The 23,976-nt window shown below is 39.8% G+C and overlaps 1 protein-coding gene across 1 annotated transcript in view; it reads left to right on the top strand.

The window, feature by feature from the left end:
* The window catches only part of insyn2ab (inhibitory synaptic factor 2Ab), a 96,071-nt gene that overhangs the window by 59,460 nt on the left and 12,635 nt on the right, over positions 1-23,976 (top strand). Inside the window, exons 2-4 of the mRNA XM_059358785.1 lie at positions 8,407-8,569; positions 17,316-18,486; positions 23,695-23,766. Coding sequence (XP_059214768.1) covers positions 17,321-18,486; positions 23,695-23,766 — 1,238 coding nt within the window. The 5' untranslated portion in view covers positions 8,407-8,569; positions 17,316-17,320. The remainder of the gene's footprint in view (positions 1-8,406; positions 8,570-17,315; positions 18,487-23,694; positions 23,767-23,976) is intronic.

Raw genomic sequence — 23,976 nt, forward strand, 5'->3', positions numbered from 1 at the left:
CAAATGACGGCCCACAGAGAGTGGTGTTCTGGAGTTTTTGTATTAGTCAAGATATATCAAAGCCTTAGCTACATGTGTGATTAACATTCTCCATCTATCCTATTGAATATTGTTCGGAGCTCATCTCTTTTAGAGAGCAGCATATGCAGAGTATCTTTTTACTAATTCCACATAATATGTTCTGTTCTTCTGTGCTATTCCGAGAAGCATCATATTTCTTGATAAGATAAAACCGCTGCAAAACGAATGCATATCTCAAAATATATGATTAGTTTCAACAATATGGGCTGCCATGGAAACAAACAGCTTCCAGTTTTGAAGTATTGCGCGTGAAGAGAGCACATCCAGCATCACTGGGGCTCGGAGATCATTTCTCACTTTGAAGTGTGTCGTCGACCAGAGCCTGCAGTTGGTGTTGACACAGACTGGGAGCAAACAAAATCTGGGCCATTATGTATTTAATGATGGAAGAGGAGGTACAGCCCCCCCACACTCCACCCGCACCCAAGAGACTGTAACTGTTACTCTCTAGGCTCTGTGGACAGCCTGTCAGCACTACTGCAGGGACTTAAAAATAATATTAAGGCCAGTTTGTGCACAATGTGCAAATATTAAAGTGGCTGCTATGCAGTGTGATTGAAAACCATCAGTAGAAAGGCTACAGACCGGATGATTGGGTTGCAACACTAAGCAAAGTTGTTTTTTTAAGTGTTTTTAAATTGTTTTACTCATGAGATTATTTTTGGTTCTATTCTGCAAAAGGTGTCATAGAAACTCAAACCATTTGGACAAAGAAATGCACATCCTGCCTGAACTCAAAGTGCTTGTACATAATGTTTACAAGAAGAGGAACAATTAGGATTGGTGATTAAATGTAGTACTAATCACTAGTTTTTGCCATGCCAGCAGCATGGTGGCTTGGTCCACTTCGGTTCAGAGTGAAATATCTATACGAGGTTGGCATTTAGCTCAAAGCACCACTGTGCTTAATTACAGCCTCGCAGAGTCATTATAGTGCTTGTAGACTCTTAGTCTTGTTTATGTATTTTAAAGTTGAAACAAATGACAACCCTTATAGTTTGCTAATGCCAAGCCGACATTTGACCATTTTGGTTATTTGGACCCAGAAGTGACCATATTTAGACGAGCTGATGGAGCTCAAGAGAAGAACTCTAACTTACCAGTGTGTTAAGCACGGTGCATCCATAAATTCGAAATAAAAAGCCAACTCCTTGGAGTATATTTTAGTACAGCCAAAACACTGAACAAGAGTGTTACCATAAACTTTATTGAAATAAAAACACACTGTAAACTAGTCAAAGTTCTCAGACGAAATCAAACAGGTTCATGTGGTAGTGACCTGTCAATCACAATGTAGCCACGCCCTAAAGTATACCCTGCTTTATAGCTATTTTAAACTAAATCTGACCATAGTTTAAGATGAACATCATGCTGTATTGAAGAAGACGTTGAACGAGCAACTGAGACAATAAACAGATTAGGAAAATGTTTACTGAGCAAATAAATAAACTGAGAAGTAGAGTCATTTTACTTTCAGTTTTATACAGTCTGGCTTCTTTAAGCAAACAGGGGAGTCGCCCCCTGCTGGCTATTAGAAAGAGTGCAGGTTGAAGGCATTCCGCAATGGCTTCATTTTTCAGATCCAATGGTGGCTGCTTGATTTCACCTGAAAACTCTCAAAATTATCTAAGAGTAAACAGCAATGTGGTAATATTCAATTCCACTTTAACCAGTGTGCAAACATTAAACATGTGTCTGATGCTAGCTGTTACAAGCTGTCCTAACTGAAAAAGAACATTGTCAAAAAAAAGTGCAGAAATGTGCTCCTCATTCCTTGTCTGTCGTTTGTTGATCCAAGGAAAACATGCTGCTCAGAGTCCCCAACGCCAGATTAGCTCTGTTTGAATGTGGTCTCAGGAGGGATGGGCACATAGTGCATATGCAAATAGATTTACAGACAACCAATTACACCAAAAACTCCTCAAACAAAAGCAGGCCACAAAGGAGAGCCCTGTCATTTCTGGATAGAGAAGGCGTAGAGAGCAAAGAGTCAAGGAGTGTCTGAGGGTCAGAGACACACTGAGAACAAGTTTTGATTATAATGGGTTGGATTATATTATAAATTGGATTAAATCCTGATTGAGTCTTGTAACTAGTATGGATGAGAGGGACACAGACTAAACTTCATGCCCCAGTATATTATGAATGATCAGTCATTGTGTTGATACGCCATAATAAAGAGTTAGCCTGCAATCATCTGCAGCCAATGGGGAAATAATGGGTTATGTAACAATCCTATATTAGATTGATTATTTATTTTGAGTTTACGTGCCTGTGTTGTATAATGGAAATGAGTTCAGCAGCATTAGTGTTGGCTTCTCTGTGGGAGTCTTTACAGATAGTTAAGCCAATTTCCAGAGACATTAATCGTGATAAACGGTGCTGTGTTTTTAATACTATTTGTCCGGATAAAACTAGAGTGGCAGTTTTTGTGAATATACTCCTGAAATAGACCAGAAGTCAATACAATAAGAAATGTTATCTCCTTAACAAGGACAATATCATTTAACATTATGGCAGTTTGGTGAATGACCACCATCTGTGATCAACAAGGCTTGCAGTTCTGTTTGTGTGTGGTTCCATGACTGTATTTGTTGTAAATTTACAAATCTTATGATCACCCTGTATAGTGGAGCTATATCATCTGGCAAGTGTACAGCCATGCTAGTGGCTGGGTAAGGGTTGTTCTTGCATGCCTTGAGTTAAATGCTTATGTCAGCATGCTAACATGCTTACAATGACAATGACAATGTTTTTTTCTGTGTTGTTTACCATGATCGCCACCTTGCATTTGGATATTAGCATGCTATCATTTTCTAATTAATGGTAATCAGAAATGACATTAGTTTTGCAGGTATTTGGTCATAATTAATGTTTTTGAGAAATTCTAATTTTGACCTGATGATGGGGATCACAGCAGGTACTACAATTTATTCCTACAGGGATTTCAGTATCTGCAACAAATGTTATGGCAGTCCATTAGATAGTTTATGATAATTTCTCTTGAAGCCACATTTATCAATTTCATGGAGGTGCTAGTGGAAAAGGCGTGAGGGATCACCAAAGTAAATGGGATACATCGTTTGATAATCATGCATATCTGATCTAATTTTGTGCCAAAACACAGAGTAGTGGGAACTCGGAAACTGATTTTGCAAGAGGAAAAACTTTTTAAGGTTCACTATGAGCAGTTTTACCAAATTTCATCAAAATTAATTTAATGCCTGTGTCCCAAAAACATAAAAAAGTAGTCAAAGCTAAGAGTTTTGACCTCTTTGTGGTGCTCGAGAAAAAGTCATTGGATCCCAGAAGTCGTATGCAAGTCTTCATGGCAATATATATAATAGATGGTAAGATACTGTTCTCCACCAAAACAAGATACCATGGATCATTTTCTATAAGCAACATATTACGACCAATATTTACATTTCTTGTTAGGTGGCGGCCTCTAGTGGCTGAAGTAATTATGATGGGAGCAAAGGCAGAAAAAAACGAAAGAAAGAGAAAGTATGTGAAGTCAGAGACTGATGTTTATGTCCCTTGTGAAACTAATAGTCAATTTTGAGTTATTTTAACTTAACTTAACTATGTAACTAACATAAGTACATCACAGTCTATGTCACCTGTGGAACTACATCATATATTTACACTAAGAAGTGAAATAACATAATAAAACATAATTATTTTTTACCTAAACCACAATGATTCCTCAACCTAACCAAGTATGTTTGGTGCCTAAACCTAACCAAACTGTTTCATAATCTTAACCACACTTTTAAAACTATGTTTAGGTGTAAAGACGTGTTTACAACGTGGTTACGTTTCCTGCCACAGGTGGGGGCGCTTATTTATGAAACGCTCGTATGGGTCATAGAGAGAAAAAACACATGTGGTTGTACTGTTTGGAGGACCTGTTGGATATTTCAGTCTGCATTACAGCGTTGGACCGATTGACCAACGTCGCCATCCTTGTCGCCACGCTACTAGTGTTCCTAAGAACTGCAAAATCATCTGATGTGATATCATCAGCTGTTATGTTTGTGCTCAGTACCTTTGAGTGTATGTTTAATTTTGGTGTCCCATAGGCTCCAAATATCATTGGCCAAAAAAAGGTGCATTCAGGATGTGCTAAGCAACCTCTCATAATGAGCAAGTCCTTGTTTATGCATGTTTGTGGCTAAATGCAGTGATCTCACTTGTTCTGATCCCCATGTGTTTGCTGCATACAGTGGGAAAATACTCATGAATAATTTAGATGAAAGATAAAAATGTATGTTTACTGCTTCGGCTGTTTCATATGCTAATGCAACCATTTCTTTCACCTAGGGATGCTCTGTGGATCTGAGGGAAACATTTGACAGTGCACACTTCCCTCACCTATGAGAGTTAGGAGAACCCAGTAGAGTTTGGGAAATCAACCGGAAGAAAACAGAATAGTGTTTGTGTCAGAACCTCAACGTTCTCCTTCAATTTTTTATGCAACATCTGCTGTTTTCCTTGTTCACACATTTCCACTTTCCCAAGCCTTCATTCAAATACACACTTCCCCGGTTCCAATGGTGTATGACCACTTTAAAGTCTCTGCATGTACAATCTGTCCTCGGGGATCCGACCATAATGAATGGTTAAGCTGACAGTCATCGGCAAGCAGTGAGGGCTTTTTTGCATAAATCTGGACACACCCCTCACAGCCTTTGGCAGGTCAATAAACGGCGTAGTAGAGAAGAGATTAAGGAAAGTAGTGGTGGGGTGGGGGGGATTTTCCCTACTTGTCAACTCTGTGTTGTTCCACTCATTAAGCACAGTGAGATTAAGCTGGTGTTGAGACTGAGGGGGATCTGTGGTTTGTGGCGGGTTGGATCGGCATGCATGCAGTGGGCACAGTCAGAAGCTCGTCATAGGCCTATGAACAGGCAGGGCTGGGAGCAAAACAGACAATTAAATCAATAAGACAGCAGTCAGCAGATCACTGCACCGGCTAACGCTGCCTCTTGCCGTTTTGGAAGGAAAACCTCATTTTAAAAAGCTTTTCTCCTCTGCAGCTTCAGGTTGCTTACATAAGCAAAGAATAGTGAAACTTTGCTCATATGGTGGAGACATTTTATGATATCTTCGTCCTTCAACCTACAACTCCAGAGAAAGTTTAATAAAGTTGAATAGAAGGAAATGACCGGTGCTTTAAAATATTGACATTGAAACACTTCAAGGTTTCAGTTTTCATTCTGCAGTAAATTACTTAACTTGAATCAAAGTTTACTGTGAGAGGTATTTGGCTAGATTAACTGAAATCTTGAGTGCAAGGTGCCAAACAATGGAACTCTGTATGACTCCTCAGGAATTTTAAAGTATTAGTTTATTGAATTTACCACCAGCTCCCTTTACTTATTCACCTTTTAAACTAGTGATGTTTATAGTGCAAGAACATGTAGTGAAATTCTTTTGTGCCTTTTTGTGTCTTTTTGAGCTCTGCGAAGCAATTAAATAAAAATAGAATACAAAATAAATGAAATACAATACATTTTACAAAAGAAACATATACAGTGTTTCAGAGAAATGGAATGTTAAACAATTAAACAGTAAGACCATGAGTGTATTTCAATTATGCAATGTATGACAGGTGGAGGAGTTCTAATGGTGAGCTGGATTGTGTGTAATAAGAAGTTATGGAAAAGAGAAGGTCACTGGTTCAGGACCCAGGTGACCTGTGGGAATAAAATATATTTAAACATTTATACATACAGAGACACACTACAAACATTATATAAAGAAATATACAGCATGTTGGTAATAAAAAAAAGCATTTATGGTGGAGGCTTTTCAACTACACGACAACTTTACTTAGAGTTTAGATGCTTTATTTAGTCCACCAACTCCTGAGACTCTGGTTTGCTAAATGTTTGACTTTCTTCACCAGCAAACAGAATTTAAGTTCTTTGGGATTTTATCCATGCTGATGCAGCTTCAGCAATCACCAGCAGTGAATTTATTTTTACCTTTTCGAGCTGTTAATGTTTGTCTTTAAATGTTTCACTGCAAATATACTAAGTTTTAAGCCCTCTTGTTTAGAATCTTTATGTAGTTTTAGGAACTGTGAACTTCTGATGGAATAAGTTTTTGAAGAGAAATGAAACTACTCCACCAGAAGTTGCTATGTCTTTTTAACAGCAAATCCTCAACACTCATACAACCACATGGGTTTATCATTCTTACCCTAAACTATTAACACATCCTTAGACCTAAATGTTACGTTGCAGTTTTAAGTACATGGTTAACGTTGAGAAACAGATGCAGTTTGATAGTTTTAATCGTAGATTTGTTGGGTGACTTCACTTCAGGACTGCCCCCCCCTTGGTGCCTACATGTTTGAAAAAAAATGCAGCAAATGTGCCTCTTGGATGCCCCTGGTTTATGAAATATGATAAAACATCAAAAAAGCAAAACCTGTAAATGGACATATGCATCAGAGAAAACTGTAAGTCAATTGTAGTAGTGCAAATAACTCCTGAACAATGTTTTTCATTGCTATGACAGGAGATTTATTGGAAACATTTGGGTACAGAGACTTTATCGGGTTATTATTTAACAATCAATCGCCTTTAATCACAAGTGTACAGACATCGTTTCTTACTCGACTATATAGATACAATATGATAAAATGCTGTCTATGGTGTTCTTCTAGTAAAGAACATGTGATGCAGGGGTGCCTTTGCAGTAAGGGAAACAAGATAAAGTGCACTAATGGGTGCATATAGACATACCGTACCACTAAGGTACTTTGCAGTGCACTTCCAGTTGAAAGACCTGGTGCAGTGCCCTCTAGGGCGAGCTTCCAGCGAAGAATGCGAGATGCAGTGCCGTACAGGCGGCCCTCCATGCTCAAAAACGTTTTACATGCTGGGGCCCCAAATGCATGGTGGTGAATTTATAAAAAAACAAATTTTTGCCCCTGCCCCTCCAAAAGACTGAGTCCGCCACTGGCTTCTTGTACAAATATTCTCCAGTATAGTGTTGTGTTTTGGGAGAGGAAAGTCTCCTTTTTGAATAGGGAATTTTTTTTGAAAATCTGACACAGGAGCTTTTAATAAAGCAAACAGCAGAATTGAAACTAACAAAAAAGATAAAGAATAGGGGAAAATAGCCAAATCACAAAGGAGCAAGGATCTAACTAAAGAACGTCAGCTTCAACTTTGCGGGTTAGCTCCGCAAACTAACACACAGACCCAAGTAGTATTGTACTGCCACAAATTAAAATCTTGTTCTCACAATGTATATCTTTTCATCTTGTTGCAGGTCTTGCATGTTGCAAAGTTTGCATGTTCTTTGCACTGAAGCAATGTAGAATTTATTGGATTGCATTTCTCATTGCAGACATGCTATAATAACAGGACTTTATTCACCATTTGGCCGAGCCGTAAACTTCTAAGAAGCTTGGAAAAATCTTAGAAATTTAAGATGTCTGCAAATCAATATCCCCCATTTTCAAGTGAAGTACATTTTTCTCTGTGCATCGCTCTCCGTCTCACTATCTCTATTACTCCCCCTCGTCATTTCATTTTCTCTGTCGTCTCAGTTTCTCATTAACACCGCTGCCCTGTTGGCTCCTCGCCTCCTCTGTTCACCCTTTTGTGCAGCTACAGAGCCACTTCTCTTTTCCTTTGCTCGATTCAGCCCCCTTCACCACCTCTCATAAACAATGTGTCAGATGTGTGAAAGTAACGGGAGGGGGGGCAGGAGACATCCAATTAAAAGCACAATGCATTATTATTTCACAGCTCCCCCTCTCTGCCGTCTCCCGAAGCCCTTCAGATTATATAACAGCTCAGTGTCACCGGAGCCAGCCTGTGGAGGACAAGTTAAGGGGGTCTTCGCCGATGATGCAGCTCAGCGACTCTGGACTTTCCCCAGCAGCTTGCGTACTACCCCTCACTCCTCCTCCCTCTTCTCCTCCTCCTCCTCCTTCCTCCCTTTGCCATATCCACCCACACATCCACCCACCAGCCCACCCTCTCCCTGCCTTCCTAACACACACATACACACATACACTCAATCACGAATGCACAGGGATTGCAGCAACAGCAGCAGCACCGCGAGATGGAGATCTCCGCTGCGTGTGTGAGTGCCTGTTCCCGGTGAGTGCAGGGACAAGAGCGAATGAGTGTCAGTGATGCTTGAATGAGGGGTATAAAGGAGAAGAGTGCAGAATAAAAGACAGGAGGGGGATATCAGTGAGGACTCGATGAGGTTTTGAGGCAATGTCTTTCTGCTTTTTTCCCTCTCCCATCCTGATAACCTGAATCTTTGCCGGATGTGCCACAACTACTCCAGCTGTCACTGCGCCGGCTGCCTCTCTCTCTGTCCTCCCGCAGCCTGTGAGAGCTGCTCCAGTGGCTGGACGGTACCCCGGCGCCCACTGAATACATGGATGAACACTGGCTCCACAGGGGATCTGCGCTTTCTTGTCCTTTGCACCTCTGATCTGTTTCTCAAGGTAAGAGTTCTGCTTCCTTTTTTGGAGTTGCACACATATTCACAGGTACTGCAAAAAGAGTGGGGGATTCATCTGCTCTGCCTTTTAAAATCTTAATTGAATCAAAGTGGATATCAGAAGCATTAAAGAATTCTGATAAAATACTGTCAAAGTCTTTTGGTTAGTGATGCATGCATGTGTGTGATCCCTGTATGCATTAGATATGGATAAATTAGGGAGGGGGCATTTCTGCATTCAAGCATAGAAAGGTTTAATGACTAATCAGGGGAACACGTCAAGGTTTTTCTTCACAATTGATACTGAAGATGAAGGGTGATGTAATTTGACTTTGATGTATATACTTATCATAATGCGTGCCTTTGCAGCCTTTGACAGACATCCAGTTTTTATCTGATGATGCAGAGGCTGATTATCGAGATTGCTGTACTTGTGAATTGTCTGGGCTTGATAGTGAGGAATATTGATGAGCGCCTACTAATAGACTATTGTATATTGTGCAGCGATAGACTGCCGGGATGATGATCATTTATTGGAAAACACCTATCTTATTAAGTGGCGCAGACTATATGACAGATTCATATGCGATGAGTGATGCGCTCATCAAGGCTGAATTTGATGAAAGGTGGATCCAGACTTATCATGACTAATGACATGTGTGATCTGGGATGCTCTAGGGTACTGCATCACATACAGAGCTGTACTTATATTTGCTCTCTGTCGTTGCCTCCCCCCCCCCTCTCCCTCTCTCTCTCTTTCTGTCCCTCGATTTTCTACATGTCATTCCTTGACTACCTGAATTTACAGGAAACATAGACGGGGTACAGCTTTAAGGTGACAAACACGCTGTAGCTTGTCTATCTCAGCATCTTTTTCACTTACAAATCATCTTCTACATTACACCCAAGTCAATCATCAGATCGACCTGAGTACACATGTATGATCATAGCCCAACCCCTTATTAATCAATGAACTCATCAGGGTGATGCACTTCAGATGTAAGCTCCAAAATGATGGAGGCAGACACTGTCTTCTCCATTCTCTTATACAAAAAGCGAACCCACACTAGCAGAAAAGCATGTGATCACAAAAAAATGCCCTTCTGCATATTAGGCTCTCGAAACTTACTCTTCCCAAGGATCCATTTCACAGCCAGTGCTCTCATCTAGGAGATAGAGGGATGGGACCCTTTTAAAACCTCCCGCTTTCCCCCATAACAGAAAGTGCTTCTCAGTGATAAATCTTTTAAGCCAATGTCATAAAGCAAACTTTCACAGGTGTAGCCGGCAGCACGGATAGATACAGATAGCTCTGGACGACTGCTAGAATAAGATGGTGTGTGTGTGTGTGTGTGTGTGTGTGTGTGTGTGTGTGTGTGTGTGTGTGTGTGCGCGTGTGCATGTGTGCAAGTGTGTGCGTGTGTGTGCGTGCGTGCATGACTGTGGAGGTCTCAGAACTGGCTGGGATTGTTTTCAAAAATTGAACAAAAGACAATATAAAAATCTGGGACCAAAGGGGCTCACATTGTGGCTGGAAAAAGAGTGTGATTGTGTGTTGAGAAAAAGATTACTGCAACGCGGAGGGTGTAGGGGCTGCAACCTACACTGTAATTGCACAATGCTAAAGAAATGCATACAACTACGCACAACCTCATGGATTGGACAAAGGTGGCAATATCTCGTCCTTTACATTGTGCTTAGTTGGTGCAATGTCACACTCTGTAATTTATGCAAATAATGAGAATAAATTCTCTATACATTGCTCAGCAATAATGCATGCAGTGGAATGCATGGGGAGTGAAGGGTTATTATAAAGAGTGAAGCATTTACCTTGTGGTACACACTTTTTAGCACACATTTCTAAAATGATGAGGTGTAGCATTGACAGTGTTCATGATGCACTCAGTTTGTATTGATGGTGCAGTGGAGGTTACTATAATAACATTACGTAACCATTAATGAGAGTGGCTAGACAGAGTTATCCTATGTGAATATCCTACAGATGCACTTCAGTAATTATTGCGCTGATGTGAGCTGTCAAGGATGTAAGGCGATCTAAGCAAAGCTGCCTCTTTCTCCCTGCTTTGCCATGGGAAATAAATCATGAGTCAGCAGTGTTGTAGATCTGCTTTTGCATGGAAAATGGATCCAACCCCCCTATTAACATTCTTTACAAACAACCACATTTCTACAACATTGTGGTCATCATAAATCAATCATGATATTGTAGTGAAGGCGTTTTTTCTGCTTCTTATACATGCAGCATTTTAGCGTGAAGAACTGAAGAGCAATTGGAACAGACAACGTGGTCTGCCAGGGTACATAAGGAGATTTCAGAGGATTACTTTTGCAATTTTAGAGTCAATGCATTATTCATAATCCTTTGGATAGCTGAGGCCAAATCAGGGAAGGACCTCAGGTCATTAGCAGAGATATAGCTTGCTTTGAGAAGAGGAGGAGGAGGAGAAAGACGACGACAAGGCGAAGGAGATTCTCGCTCAACCATCTGAATATATTCATGTGTCACATCAGTCTCTCTCTCAGTCTGTGTATCTGACTTCCAACAATAATAAGTCATTGAAGAGCTTTTCTTGCTTCCTTTTGTGCGAATTACCATTTAGCTGCTTTACATGCCTTACATGACTGCATAAGAAATTGTATGCGCTTAGAGGAGACTTCCTGCAGATGTGATTACCTTTTCAGTGGTGTGAGATTGGTATTTCTGAGTGTGAAATAGTATGATCCCATGTGAATCAGCCTTGAACAAATTTCTTTTTATCGCTTCTGACAAACAACTTGCGCTAAAATCAAAGTGCATACTAAGCTATGTTTCAGAACAAATACCACCCCCAATAAAACTCAGCTGCTCCAAATTCCAAAACAAGTATGTGTAAATGCATGACACAGCATACCATATTGTTCGTGTATAATGAGATTGAGCTAGTTGCTTGTTTTTTTTTTTCATCTGGCACTGAATGCAATGCAGTGACTGAAGTGACACTAGAAGCTGTTGGCATGCCATTTATTCCAGCAATAATAGGGAGCAAGATGAAACATAGTTGCCTCTAAATATATTCCATTTCATCAACAATTTGAGCTCAGGGTTCGGTTACAGTGGGCAATCTGCAAGGTGAAACACATGGCAGGACTCCCAAGAAATACAACCTCATGCTTTTTATTATCAGTCCTTGTCTGCTGTTGTGTGTGTGTTGGTGCACATGCTCTTTAAGTTGCTGGCAAAGGCCTCCCTTTGAAAAGGTGACAGCAGGACAAACATACTAATACATGCAGATAAAAGTGCTCATATGCATGTTTGTGCCCCCATATAAAAAACAATGCAGGGTCACATGAAAAGCACAGTTTTGCCATCATTTAAAAGTGTTTATTCTTTTCATATGACAATGAGTTACTCATTGTTGTTGTGTATGGATTACTAAACAGACCGATCAGAGACAGCCACAGGCCCCAGATGGTCAGCGGCCCTCCCACTGGCCTTCACCTGCAAACTGTCACTCAAAGAGACACGTACCAGCCAGGAAGATACTCAAAAGGACCACAAAGAAACATTAAACAACTACAAAGAGACACAAAGGGGTCTACAAAGAGACCAAAGAGATGCAAAACAGCTGCAAAGAGACAGACACAAAAAAAATAACACAAAGACATTCAAAATGATTACAAAGCAATGTTTTCTCATGAAGGGATTTGTTTAATTTCCTACAAAAACTTTTGCAGCACAATTTGTGTGATATGCTACAAAATGTGACATTAAAAAAGCACTGTTTTCAACACATGTAATGGTCGACATGCCTGCTGTTGTACCCTACATGACAATTACTGTCTTAAACACTATGATTACTTTTTTAGAGACAAAGTAAAGTGGTGAGGTTTGCGCACCAAAATCCATTTCCACTCGACTGGATTACTGTAACGCACTTTATATGGGGGTTAGTGGGTCCTCCATTGCCCGCCTTCAACTGGTACAAAATGCTGCTGCACGTCTTTTAACTGGCACAAGAAAGTATAAGCACATTTCACCTGTTTTAGCTTCACTGCACTGGCTGCCCGTTCATTTTAGGATTCATTTTAAAATTATTTTATTTGCTTTTAAAGCTTTAAATGGTCTTGCTCCTCCTTACCTCTCTGAGCTGCTGCACCCCTACTCTCCTACCCGCTCTCTCAGGTCAGCTGACCAGCTTCTCCTGAGAGTGCCAAGAGCTAGGCTGAAGCTCAGAGGGGAACGAGCTTTTGCCATCGCAGCTCCAAAACTTTGGAATGAATTGCCGCTGCACATCAGACAGGCCTCCTCACTGTCTCATTTTAAATCTCTTCTTAAAACCCACCTCTTCTCGTTGGCTTTTAACACCACGTAGAATGTTGATTTTATGTTGATTTTATGATTTTTTTTGTTTTTATTGTATTCATGCATATTTTATTTTGTGCGGGCAGTACATTTTACATTTTATTTTATTTATTTTTATCCCATTTTTAATTTATTTTATCTTATTGCATCTTACTGATCTATTGTTTACTACATCTCTTTGTATTGTGTTATGTATTTATTGTTTGTGCAGCACTTTGGAAACCTTGTGTTTGCTAAAATTGTGCTATATAAATAAAGGGGATTGGATTGGATTGGATTTCCTTAAGGTTGTGAGGATTATAGAAACACTACTTCTGACAGAACTTCCTTCCGCACGACAAAAAAAATAAGTCTCCTGACCTGGGGTTTGACTCTCCCGCCTTCCCAACAGGCAACATAAGTGCCTTTTTGCTTCCTCACTGCACAAAATCTAATGGAATCCCTATGAATTCCAGTCAGTGCATTACGTTTCTTAGGAAATCCTACAATCCTTTTTATGAGGACAGCTGGTACAAGGACACACAAAATTACCACAAACAGCCAGTGAACAACTACCAAAAGGGGAAAAACCAACAGACAAAAAGAACTACAATAGACAACAAACAATTATAAAGAGACACAGATTGACCATAAAGAGACAGAAAAAAACAACAAAAGAGGGTAAAGAACTCTGAGGTCTGTGTGTCTTGCTCCTACAAGGGACCTTTTGCGTGACTGTGCCCAGGGGTCCGTTGTCTCCTAATCCACCCACGGTTCTTCTGTGAATGTGTTTACACATTTACTCATTACATCACTGGAACTCGACATGCACCGCAGATGTATCAACTGCGGATCAGAAATTAACATTAATCTTATCTCCCCTTGCTTTCCTTTTTACTAATTTCATGGGAGTCGTGAATCTGACAGTAAGGAAACGTCTCTTCAGTATAAATTTCCCCACCAGAACAATTACATTGATGGATTTACAATGTCTCCGAATGATAAAACATGATTACTTTCAGAGAAGCGGCGACACCATGAATAGCTTGCTTTTGTGTGGTAATAAATGATTCATTGGAGTTTATTTATCGCATGGTGTCTTGTCATATGAAAATGATTAACCAGCTCTTTCTGATGTTTCCTTTCAACCATATCAGACATCATTTCATTTCCTTGTGCCTCTTGATATATTCCATGTTCAAGCTATGAAATGTGTTTCATCGTGGTTGAGACAGAAAATGCAATATTTCTCATTTGATCATATGGACCTTAATTTGAAACTCTGCATGGGAGTGACTACAGCAGCAGGCTGTTGTATTATGAAAGTAATTTTTGCCCCTTTTCTGTGATCAAAGCAGTTTTTTGATTTATTACATAATCAATATAAATCAAGCTTTGCCACTGGAAATATGTCAAAATGACACATGACATGCAATGGCTTTAAAAGTGATTGAAACTATTAGGTAATGATGAATTAAACATGAGTAATTATGTACTAATTGAAAGAGAAATGAATGTTAATGATTGGTGCATCATTAGTGCTGTATGACAGGAGTTAAACAAAAAAAAACTATTATAAATGAAGGACATTGATTCCAGCTCTTCATAGTGCTGAATTTACAAACACAACAAGTAATAATTTCATTGATTTGTAACAATAATAAACAACTATGGTTTGTGTGCTTCAAAGCAATTATTTCAATTCTTACGCAGACTGCTGTAGTGCTAAGACGTGTCTTATAAACCATAATGCTAAAACAGTTGTTTGAAAATATGCTTCACACTTTTGGAGACTTTAACACTCCTACTCTAGACTGAAAAGTGTTTCTCATTTACAAATATGTTCAAGTGAATTTTTACCATTCGTAAAATTTATGTAGCACCATTGCAGCCCAAATTGCTTTGAATTGAACACAGACACAAAATAAACAACAATAAATACAATCTTGTAAGACAAGAAAATTGCAACAATAAAATGTAAAAAATTAAGAAATAGAAGTCAATAGGATAAAGTGAAATAAATGCAAGCAATAGAAAAAATCTAAAAGCAAATGATTAAACATTACTCCAAATAACAAGCAACATTTAAAGGATAGATCTTTAATTTTCTGTTAATACTACATAGATCACCATTGTAATATCTAAAAACGGTGTGTTCTACAGTTTTGGGGCATAAAAACAAAAGGCAATCTCACAGATACTTTTATGTTACAATCACTTATGATTGAGCTGCTTTGTTTTTCATCCTTAAATAAAAGATTGTAGCAAAAAAAAAGTTGAAGATCAGTTCTGTCAGCCAGCTCACATGGAACAGATTAATGATGTAATTGTTGAGTTTCTTCAGACTTCAGACTTCAGACTTTCATACTTTATATGAGATGTCTCGGCTCTGACCTCGTCACTGTGCTCAGCACAGCACAGATTGGGGAGTGGAGATAATAAATTTCCCCCTGGGGAGTTTAGACTTCATAGCCCACAGGTGGATACAGGTGGAGGAGCCAAACACCAGCTATTATGTAGAGTCTAGTATGTGTTGTGTGGGCCACAGCTGCTGACCACAAGGGGAATACATTACTAAACACTTTCTACCAGTGGGCCAAATGCACCTCAGCTATTCCTTAACAAAACACCTCCAACCCATATGGGAACATTCAGTACTATCAAGCAATCTAAATGCAAAAAAAATCTTGTAAAATGTGATGTAGCGTTGATAAGGAGATGACCATAAGTGGGTGGATATACAGGAAGCTTGAGGTTGGCAGTGAGTGCGGCAGAGTGTACCAGATCAGAGAACAGGAGCTCAGCAGTTTAGATGTAATTATGATATGACGAACAGTGAAGCGAGCTGTCACATAAACCCATTTGTTTGAGTTAGGACATTTCCCTAATGTACAGCTGAATCGGATCAGTGTGGATAAAATGTAAATGTCACTCTGCAAGGTGCAACAAAAGGAGTTTCCCTTGAAGCCAAGAGAACAGGCTGTGTGCAAGGCCGCAGTGTATTTAAATCACTAAAGCTAATGCACACTGTTACCTTTAAGAGAGTCTGCAGTGATCAAATAGGAAACCCCAACAATGACAGGGAGCTGGGGGGGAAATAAGCCACAAAACCAATTGAGCCCAAAACACTTAATACTGAAACATGAGTATTGCTATTTTCCCCACAATATAAATCAATAACATAAATGAGTCCTAATGCATTTGAAGAAAAAATAAAGTCCGCTGCTCAAAGTTATCATCAAGAGAGCAATAACAGCCAGCAGCTCAGGCAGTCCTGTATTTAAATAATATTGTCAAGCACACAAACATCTCCTGAACGACATGAAGTCAAATTAAATATATGTTAGGATAACCGACGTATACTTAGCTTGATGAGGTAAAGCAGCGATCTGGCATCTTGACAGTGATAAGATCCCAAGTTAACAGAAAAAAACTGTGCTTCTAGCTTGAGGCGTGTTTTTGAGGCTGACAAGTGACATAAGTCATTGAACAGAGTTTTTGAATGGTGGCAGCAGGAGCACGGAGCCTAGCGTAAACACAATTATTATTCCAAAAAGGTGTCCTCAAGCAAATGATCAGGCTTTTGGCAGGCGAGCTTGTTTGTGACAAACTACAGTACATTACTAGCAGTTGCAAGTGTTGGCAATGAGCTGTGCAGCAGTATGGCTAGCAGAACAAAACGGTGGGCAAGGTATAGAAGTGCAAAGTGAAAGGAGTTATTTCAGGCGCAGCTGGTTCTTGAAATAGAAGAAATAAAGACGTTCCATTCATTTTCTGCATAGACGATGTTAGGTGACTCAAAGTTGGAGCATCTCTAAAGCTTGACAGACATAAACCTCCCAAGGTTTAACCATCAGTATGAGTTTGGTAAATATTACATAGTGAAATCCATTTAGTCCAGGCTGCCTATGTGCAATTTTTTTATCTAATATTTTTAATGTTAGCCAAATCTATGAGCTTTTATGTTATTGTATGTGTTGGTGCTATTTTTGGCAAGGCCGTCCTCGTCCTGGGGACAAACTCATTGAGACAAGCCTGGTTAAATAATTTATTTGTTTCTGTGTTACCCAACAGAGGATGTCATTAAAAGAGATATCTGAAATGGAAATACAGAATAAGAGTAATAATAATTTGTGTGACTAGACCCAAGTTTAGTCATATATACAATTGGAGAGTTTGCCCTGATGAGATGTGATTTTTTAGTTGTTTTTTTTTGCTGTGTAGAGGTTTTAGCGTTCACAGCTGGTGTTTTTAATAAAGGCTTATAATGTGTTACCTGGATGAAAAGTTATGGTCCCAAAGGAGAAAATAATAATTTGTTCCAGTATCTTATACATTAAATTATTTCCCACTAGATAACAGAGAAACAAACAGACTGATTTTTTTTCTCTCTTTTCAACTTTTTCAGGAAATATGGTGAGTAAAGAAGACACCAAATGTGTTGTTCTCTCAAATTCCGATGAATCAGATTCAGAGACAGGCCCATCACACAGTCTTGATGCACAGTCTGGACCAGAATCCGGCAAGCAGCAGGTGAAAAAAAGAAACAAGGCCTTACAAGTGCGTTTTAAGGATATCTGTGAAGCTCAGAATGAGTATCGGGGAAAACGCTCCAGATCCATTTCCTGCAAAGTGACACATAGAAAGTACATGACCATGCCTGCCAGACGCTCCATTCCAAACGTGACCAAGAGTACTGGTGTCCAGACCTCACCGGACCTCACTAAGCGATACAAGACTTTCCCTTTTGAGAGGAAAAAGGGACATACATTTAAACATACTGCTTTGGTGGAAGATTATAAAGGACAAAACAATGGTTTTTTGAGTGACATAAAGACAGGAGGAGAGGATGGACAGCCTATCGGGGAGTCCTCTAAGTACAAGGGTAAGATTGTGGGACAGACAAAAGCACTGCTTCACCACACTGATGACAGCAGTGATACAGAGGATTTGCTTTCCAGTGCCAACTGTTTGGACGGACCCTCTTGTGCAGACTCTTCACATTTCTCGGAAGAGTGCCATCCAAGCAGCACTCCTTCCAAAAGAGAAACAGAGTACCAGGTTTGTGGGACAAGGACCAAACACAAAGGATTACCCAAAGAAGACATGGATGCTGGAACTTCCTCAAAGCGCCAGCTGGCTAACTCAGAGTTTTCACAGGACAAGTCAAAGGGCACTGGCCCCGTTGCGTGGAACTCTTTGACACAGGTGGAGTCTTTAGGAAGCCCGTCTGTGAGCTGCAAACGGAAAAAAGGCACACAGTTAAACGAACAGCAATCACAGACACTTCCCCATAGTGCCAAATGTTCTGCACAGTCACAAGGGCAGTGTCGGACGAGGCATGTGTCAGCCTCCTCTAAACTCCAGCAAACAGTTGGGGGGGACGAGGGCTTTCCTCCAAGAGACACGAGAGCCCCAGGCATGGGGAGCAGCCAGCAGATAATGCCCTTATCTGGAGACAAGGATATCAAAGCACAGCTGCAGGCCATGGAAAGCCTCATCAGCTCGAGCCAGGAGACCATCAAGGTCCTACTTGGAGTTATTCAGGAGCTGGAGAAAGGTGAAGCGCAGAGAGAAGGGTGAGTAGATCACACCTTATAGTATATACATGCACACATACTGTACATAATATATTGTTCTCTAAGTGTCTACAGATGGGCATGGGTTTACATTACAGTTAATGGAAAGCCATCTCATACAGATACTAAAGGGTGCCTTGTGGGTGCAGAAGGTTGTGACAAAGTGTCAGTATCTGTCACTCCCATGTTGGGAGTGATATAGAGGTTGGCTGCAAGGCGTAAAGAGGGTTTGTTTAAAACCAGGATGGTTGTCTGATGTCATGTCTTGCCTCATTAAATGTATTTTTAGCAGCATATCAATGTTCAGCAATGTCCATGGAAGTGCAATGAAATTATAAACAATTGCAAGATGGCCAAAACTTTAGTTCTAAAGATAGGAATATCCTTTTACAAGATAAAAAGCCTACATCCAGGATAGCAACTCTGTGATGCTGTACCAAGACAAAAAGTACATGGGATTTTCCTTTGAATTATTAAAGAAAATAAGCTCTGCAGCTTACAGAAGTCTATGATACTCACATGTTATGTTCTGCAAGATAATCTTCACAAATAAACCCTAGATTGATTTTTAAAACTATTTCTAAAGGCTATGAACAAAACTACACAATGGTCGCCTGACTTCAGTGTCACCACCACTAAACTCATGATGATGTTTAATGTCTGCGACAACCAGTTTTTAGTCACTGCCTAAAGGACACATGAAAGCTTCAAAATGTATGTGAATCTCTTAAACTTGTGTTAACTACAGACTTTAATTCTGGCACCTAATCAAAATCCCTTTATAAAAAACCCATAGACTTGGAGACAAGGGAACTGGAAGTGTAAAAAATGCTATTTTCACAGCAGTCCCTCCAATATTTGTTAGATGTTTCAATAAAGCCCAAAAAGGTCAACCTCATGGTGGTGTTAGATGAAACATTAGAAGCTTCATTCTTTGAGAACCATGACTATTTCAACAAAAATACAGAGCCGATCCACTAAGGAGATGTTGAAATATCTCACTGGATAAATTAAAACTTTGACCTGTTGGTGGCACTAGAGGAAAGATCAGAAGGTAATTGAGCTATACTGCTAGCATGGTTAAAACAATCTGCTAGCGGTGTAACATAATCAACCGCCTAATGTGGCAATTTAAAGACAAAGAACAACACTGTACATGTACACGGTCTCCATGTAATTGTAATGGAAGAGCAAGTATGTCTTCAATCCTTTTTATGTATTATATTTCATTAGAGACCTACCGTACCTGTAAAGGAGAAAACACATTAACAAGCTTCATAAAGTCCTCAAGCCATATCCACAGCCAGACTCCTACAGCAGCGCAATCATAAGAATCAATGTACTCCATCTCTAAAACCCATAGCAACACAAAGCAAATTGTATTCAAGTCTTATCCATATCCAGTGGAGAACAAGGCACCCCAGTGTGGATCTGTGGAAGTTGGTTTTAAAGGCCCAATTAGTGCAGCCTCATAACGCTTTGCCTTTCATCTCCACAAAACTGTGCCTGCTATTATAGTGCCTCCACTGCCTTGTGTTCCTTTAGCGTTATTAGAGAGATGCAGTTACAAGACGCGAAGCCTGCCTACCACAGTATGTTCCTAAATACTGTTCCCTTCTTTGCATGGCTGGACAGTCAGATAGCCTTCTTTAAAGCTACACTTTGAGATGAATCCAGCGAAAAGCCTCCCTGTTTGCTGGGAATAAATACATGATGTCCAGTGATTTTAAGCCACTGCTTTTAGCATACATGCAGTGACAAAGGGATAAAGTCATCTATTGGTCCAACAATGCTTGTAAAAAGGAATTTTATACATATCTCCAATTCACTGTTTACACTGGAAATAAAATTATTACAAAATATCCAACTTCTCTATTTGGTGGGGGATTTCTATTTATTTCCATCATGTGTCCCATGAGCTCATTGCAGAAGAAGAAAAGTATTTCCTATAAAAGAGCAACAGGAACTAAAAATCATGCATGTGCTTGTCATCTGTTTCACTTAATGCTGATGAAGTCACACGTAACACTAGATGGTTGTCACGGACATCCTGCAAAAAGGAAATACAAGCAATGCAATCGCATGTCAGCTGTTTTACATTTCCTTAGGTTTTCCAAACTCAAGCAGAAGTGGGTGAGTGACACTTGATAATGTTTGATGTGAGGCACTGATGATATTAAAGTTGTCCTAGTTTCTTGCTCAATCACAGCATTATTGAATATATCTTTAAAAAACCTTGACCCGCTTTTATACATTACATGAGCATAGTGTTCAAGGTTTTTCGTCTCAAAATGGCTCTAAGAGAGAAAACACTTTCAGAATATTAGTCTTTTTTCAAAGCCTCATATTTCATAATAACAACAACTTAATAATTCTATGTGTGACGCGGGGCAACTGCAGGTTATCTTACATCATTATATGCAAATATTAAAGTCTCTACCCATTCTTGTCACAATGTTTCATTAAATGGTCAGTAAATGAGATCACAAAATGGTCACAAAATAAGATCTGCTGTGTCTCTAGACTATTTTCAAACACTACCCTCTTGAATGGCTCATATAATATCTTACGAAATACAACCTTTGCCGTTAAAATGTCATAAGATGGACTACTTGGTTTAGAAGTAAGGTGAGTTAAAATAACTACTTCTGTGCCTAACTACAGGGTGCATTTGCACAGGTGACACATAGCAGGACTTTTATTGTCACAGGTGACACGAACACGCCTCGTGAGTCAAAGTCCTGTGATTTTAGACCCATCCATCTCCCCCAAGGTCCTCCCTTTGCAGACCTTCTCTGTCTTTAGCCCCCTTACCTCACTTCCTCCTTTCTTCGCATCATAATTGCTACAGCCACTAGAGGTCACTGTAATAATACACGTCAATATGGTACGTAATATGATTAGTCTTGCATAGCTAGACCTGTTTCCATACCACTGTGTCAGCACTTAAGGAAGGTCTGGCTGCACCCATAACCATTCCAGGATAAAAAAAAGTCTTGTGCAGTTCTAAACCCATAAAGCAGGAATGATGCCCCAGTAAAAGAGGGTGGACATTTCATTTTATTTTATTTATTTTATTTTAATTCATGTATACATTACATGAACACTATGTTCATGTAATGTATAAAAGCGGGTCAAGGTTTTTTAAAGATATATTCAATAATGCTGTGATTGAGCAAGAAACTAGGACAACTTTAATATTATCAGTGTGGTCTATGTCTAGTACCTTCAGGTTGAATGCACTTATTGTAAGTCGCTTTGGACAAAAGCGTCTGCTAAATGACATATAATGTAATGTAATGTAATGTTATTAATTCCTCTTTTCAAACTGAAAAATAAACTACGACGTAAACAACAACAACGTAGGCTAGATGCATATATACATACACATACTCACATACACACCATTATACAGATGTGCATATAAACATATAGACATTTACACACATACAGTATATATAACCCTATGCATATACATGCATCTGCCCGTCTAAGGAATAAGATAAATGTAAGAACCAGTCAACCTAATATTCAATACGCATTTCCTTGTATCATTTTGGTCCGATATAGCAGATAGATATAAAGGGAGGAGAATTCCATCTGAAATAGGCATGTCATCAAAACAGTCTACATCCTGGACCATATACGAATTACAGTGCATTTCATTCAGAAATAGCCCCTTCTTGAAAGCATTAGACAGTGCGGCCTGATCTACCTGTAGGTTTTGATTGCAGGTTATCAATAAAAACGCAAAATGCTGTTTAATTCTCAGGCAGGCAGAGCAGCAGGCACGTAGGCAGGGGGTGGGGACAGTAAAACTGGAATGACGAGGGCAGGACATATCCCAGGACAGCTGACGTGGGCAAACAACACAGCAGTGAATCTGTGCCAACAAACAGTCAGCTTACAGAACGACTTTCAGAGGTGCAGTTATTTTTTCCCCCCCATGAAGCATCTATGAAATCATCCTCTGTGACATTCTGTGCTATTTAATACAGTGACACCATATTGGATCATAAGCATTTTGCCCTGAATGGGAATAGGAACTGTTTGGTGCTGAGTACACACAGTGATTATGAATTTAGGTTAATACGCTTTGATTATTAGAGCGAAGCTCTTTAAATTACAAGGATGTACATGAAAAGCCAGGCAGCTGCACTGCACTTGTGTGGACCTTGTCTGTGCAGTGAGTTACTGTCCTTGCTCACAGCTGCTCAGAGAGACTTCATTTGGGAAACAGGGCAGGATGGATGAACTTGTTGACCTTGAGCTCCCATCAGCGTTTTCGATCCACACACTGTTCTGTCTCCCCCAATGAGGTCACCTCTCATGTCACGGCGAACAGTTGAGGTCCAACCCCTCCACATGTCATCCGACAGGGTGAAGGGCTGCCGTGACAGCAAGCAATTACATGTGCAGCTCGAGCACAGCCCCTCCCATTATCCCCAGACCACTGCAGCCTGCCATTGCATGCAGTGACTTACAGCACGGATAGCAATATGCAGACCTGCATGCTCATGCAAACTCAAATGACGTAAATATGAATGAAAAAATATGAAAGATGAGGACTGTGTGACAAAGCCATTATATGTTAAATGTTTCATCTTTGACAAGTGTGCATATAAGCTTCCATCAGGCCCGAGAGATGGCTTAAGTAAGTCCTTTGTGGAGGTCTTTTAACATAACAAATGACATCTCTTCTACAGAAGAGACAACAGATCCTCGGGGCTATGTACCTATGCCATAAACAGAGCCGATACAATTTGTCTTGCTGATTGCTTTTTTTGATGTTCATTATGTCTGTAGTAAATTGAGTTGTATGAGAAAAAAGAAAGATATACAGTATATCGCAGAATGTAACGGTATTGATTTTTTCATTACACATGATTCATGCAGCATTTAGTTGCTACTTACTTCCTGTTGCCTATGGAGTAGAGACACAGAACAGATTTTAAAACTATGCCGTGCAAAGCGAGGTAATCCTGTTATGTAAAATCAGCAAGTCTACACACTTGATTAACCAAATCTGAGAGAACTGCAGGATCAGAGCCCTTGCTGCATTTTCAACTGTTAGGAGCAAACAACACCAGGTCTAAACCAAGCCGAACTAATTTAAGCTGGAAGCTGATGCCCACAGGTGTTGAAATATGGAAGGTAAAGCCTGTCACTGGGGATCATATATATCTTTTCATCTCTCTCTGTTCACAGGCTCACCTACCGAACAGGACAAGACACAGCAAATTGTGACACTTGTCGAAACAGCGCATGCATCATTTACAGGTGGGCCCTTTTCACTGCCACTGTGTCATTAATGCTGCACTAAATGCTGTTTCCTGCATGATAATTTGATTCAGTGTGAAAGGGGAATGCTTACAAGACATGTTTGGTGCAATGATGCTTTTCTGTGCTGAAAATGTAAAAGAAAATGTATGGAGAGTATTGCATTTTCAATGATCCTGCTAAGGTAAGGTAGCTGAACAAAATACTGAA

This window comes from Centropristis striata, chromosome 20, assembly GCF_030273125.1.
Source record: "Centropristis striata isolate RG_2023a ecotype Rhode Island chromosome 20, C.striata_1.0, whole genome shotgun sequence".
In the NCBI taxonomy this organism is placed as follows: domain Eukaryota; kingdom Metazoa; phylum Chordata; class Actinopteri; order Perciformes; family Serranidae; genus Centropristis; species Centropristis striata.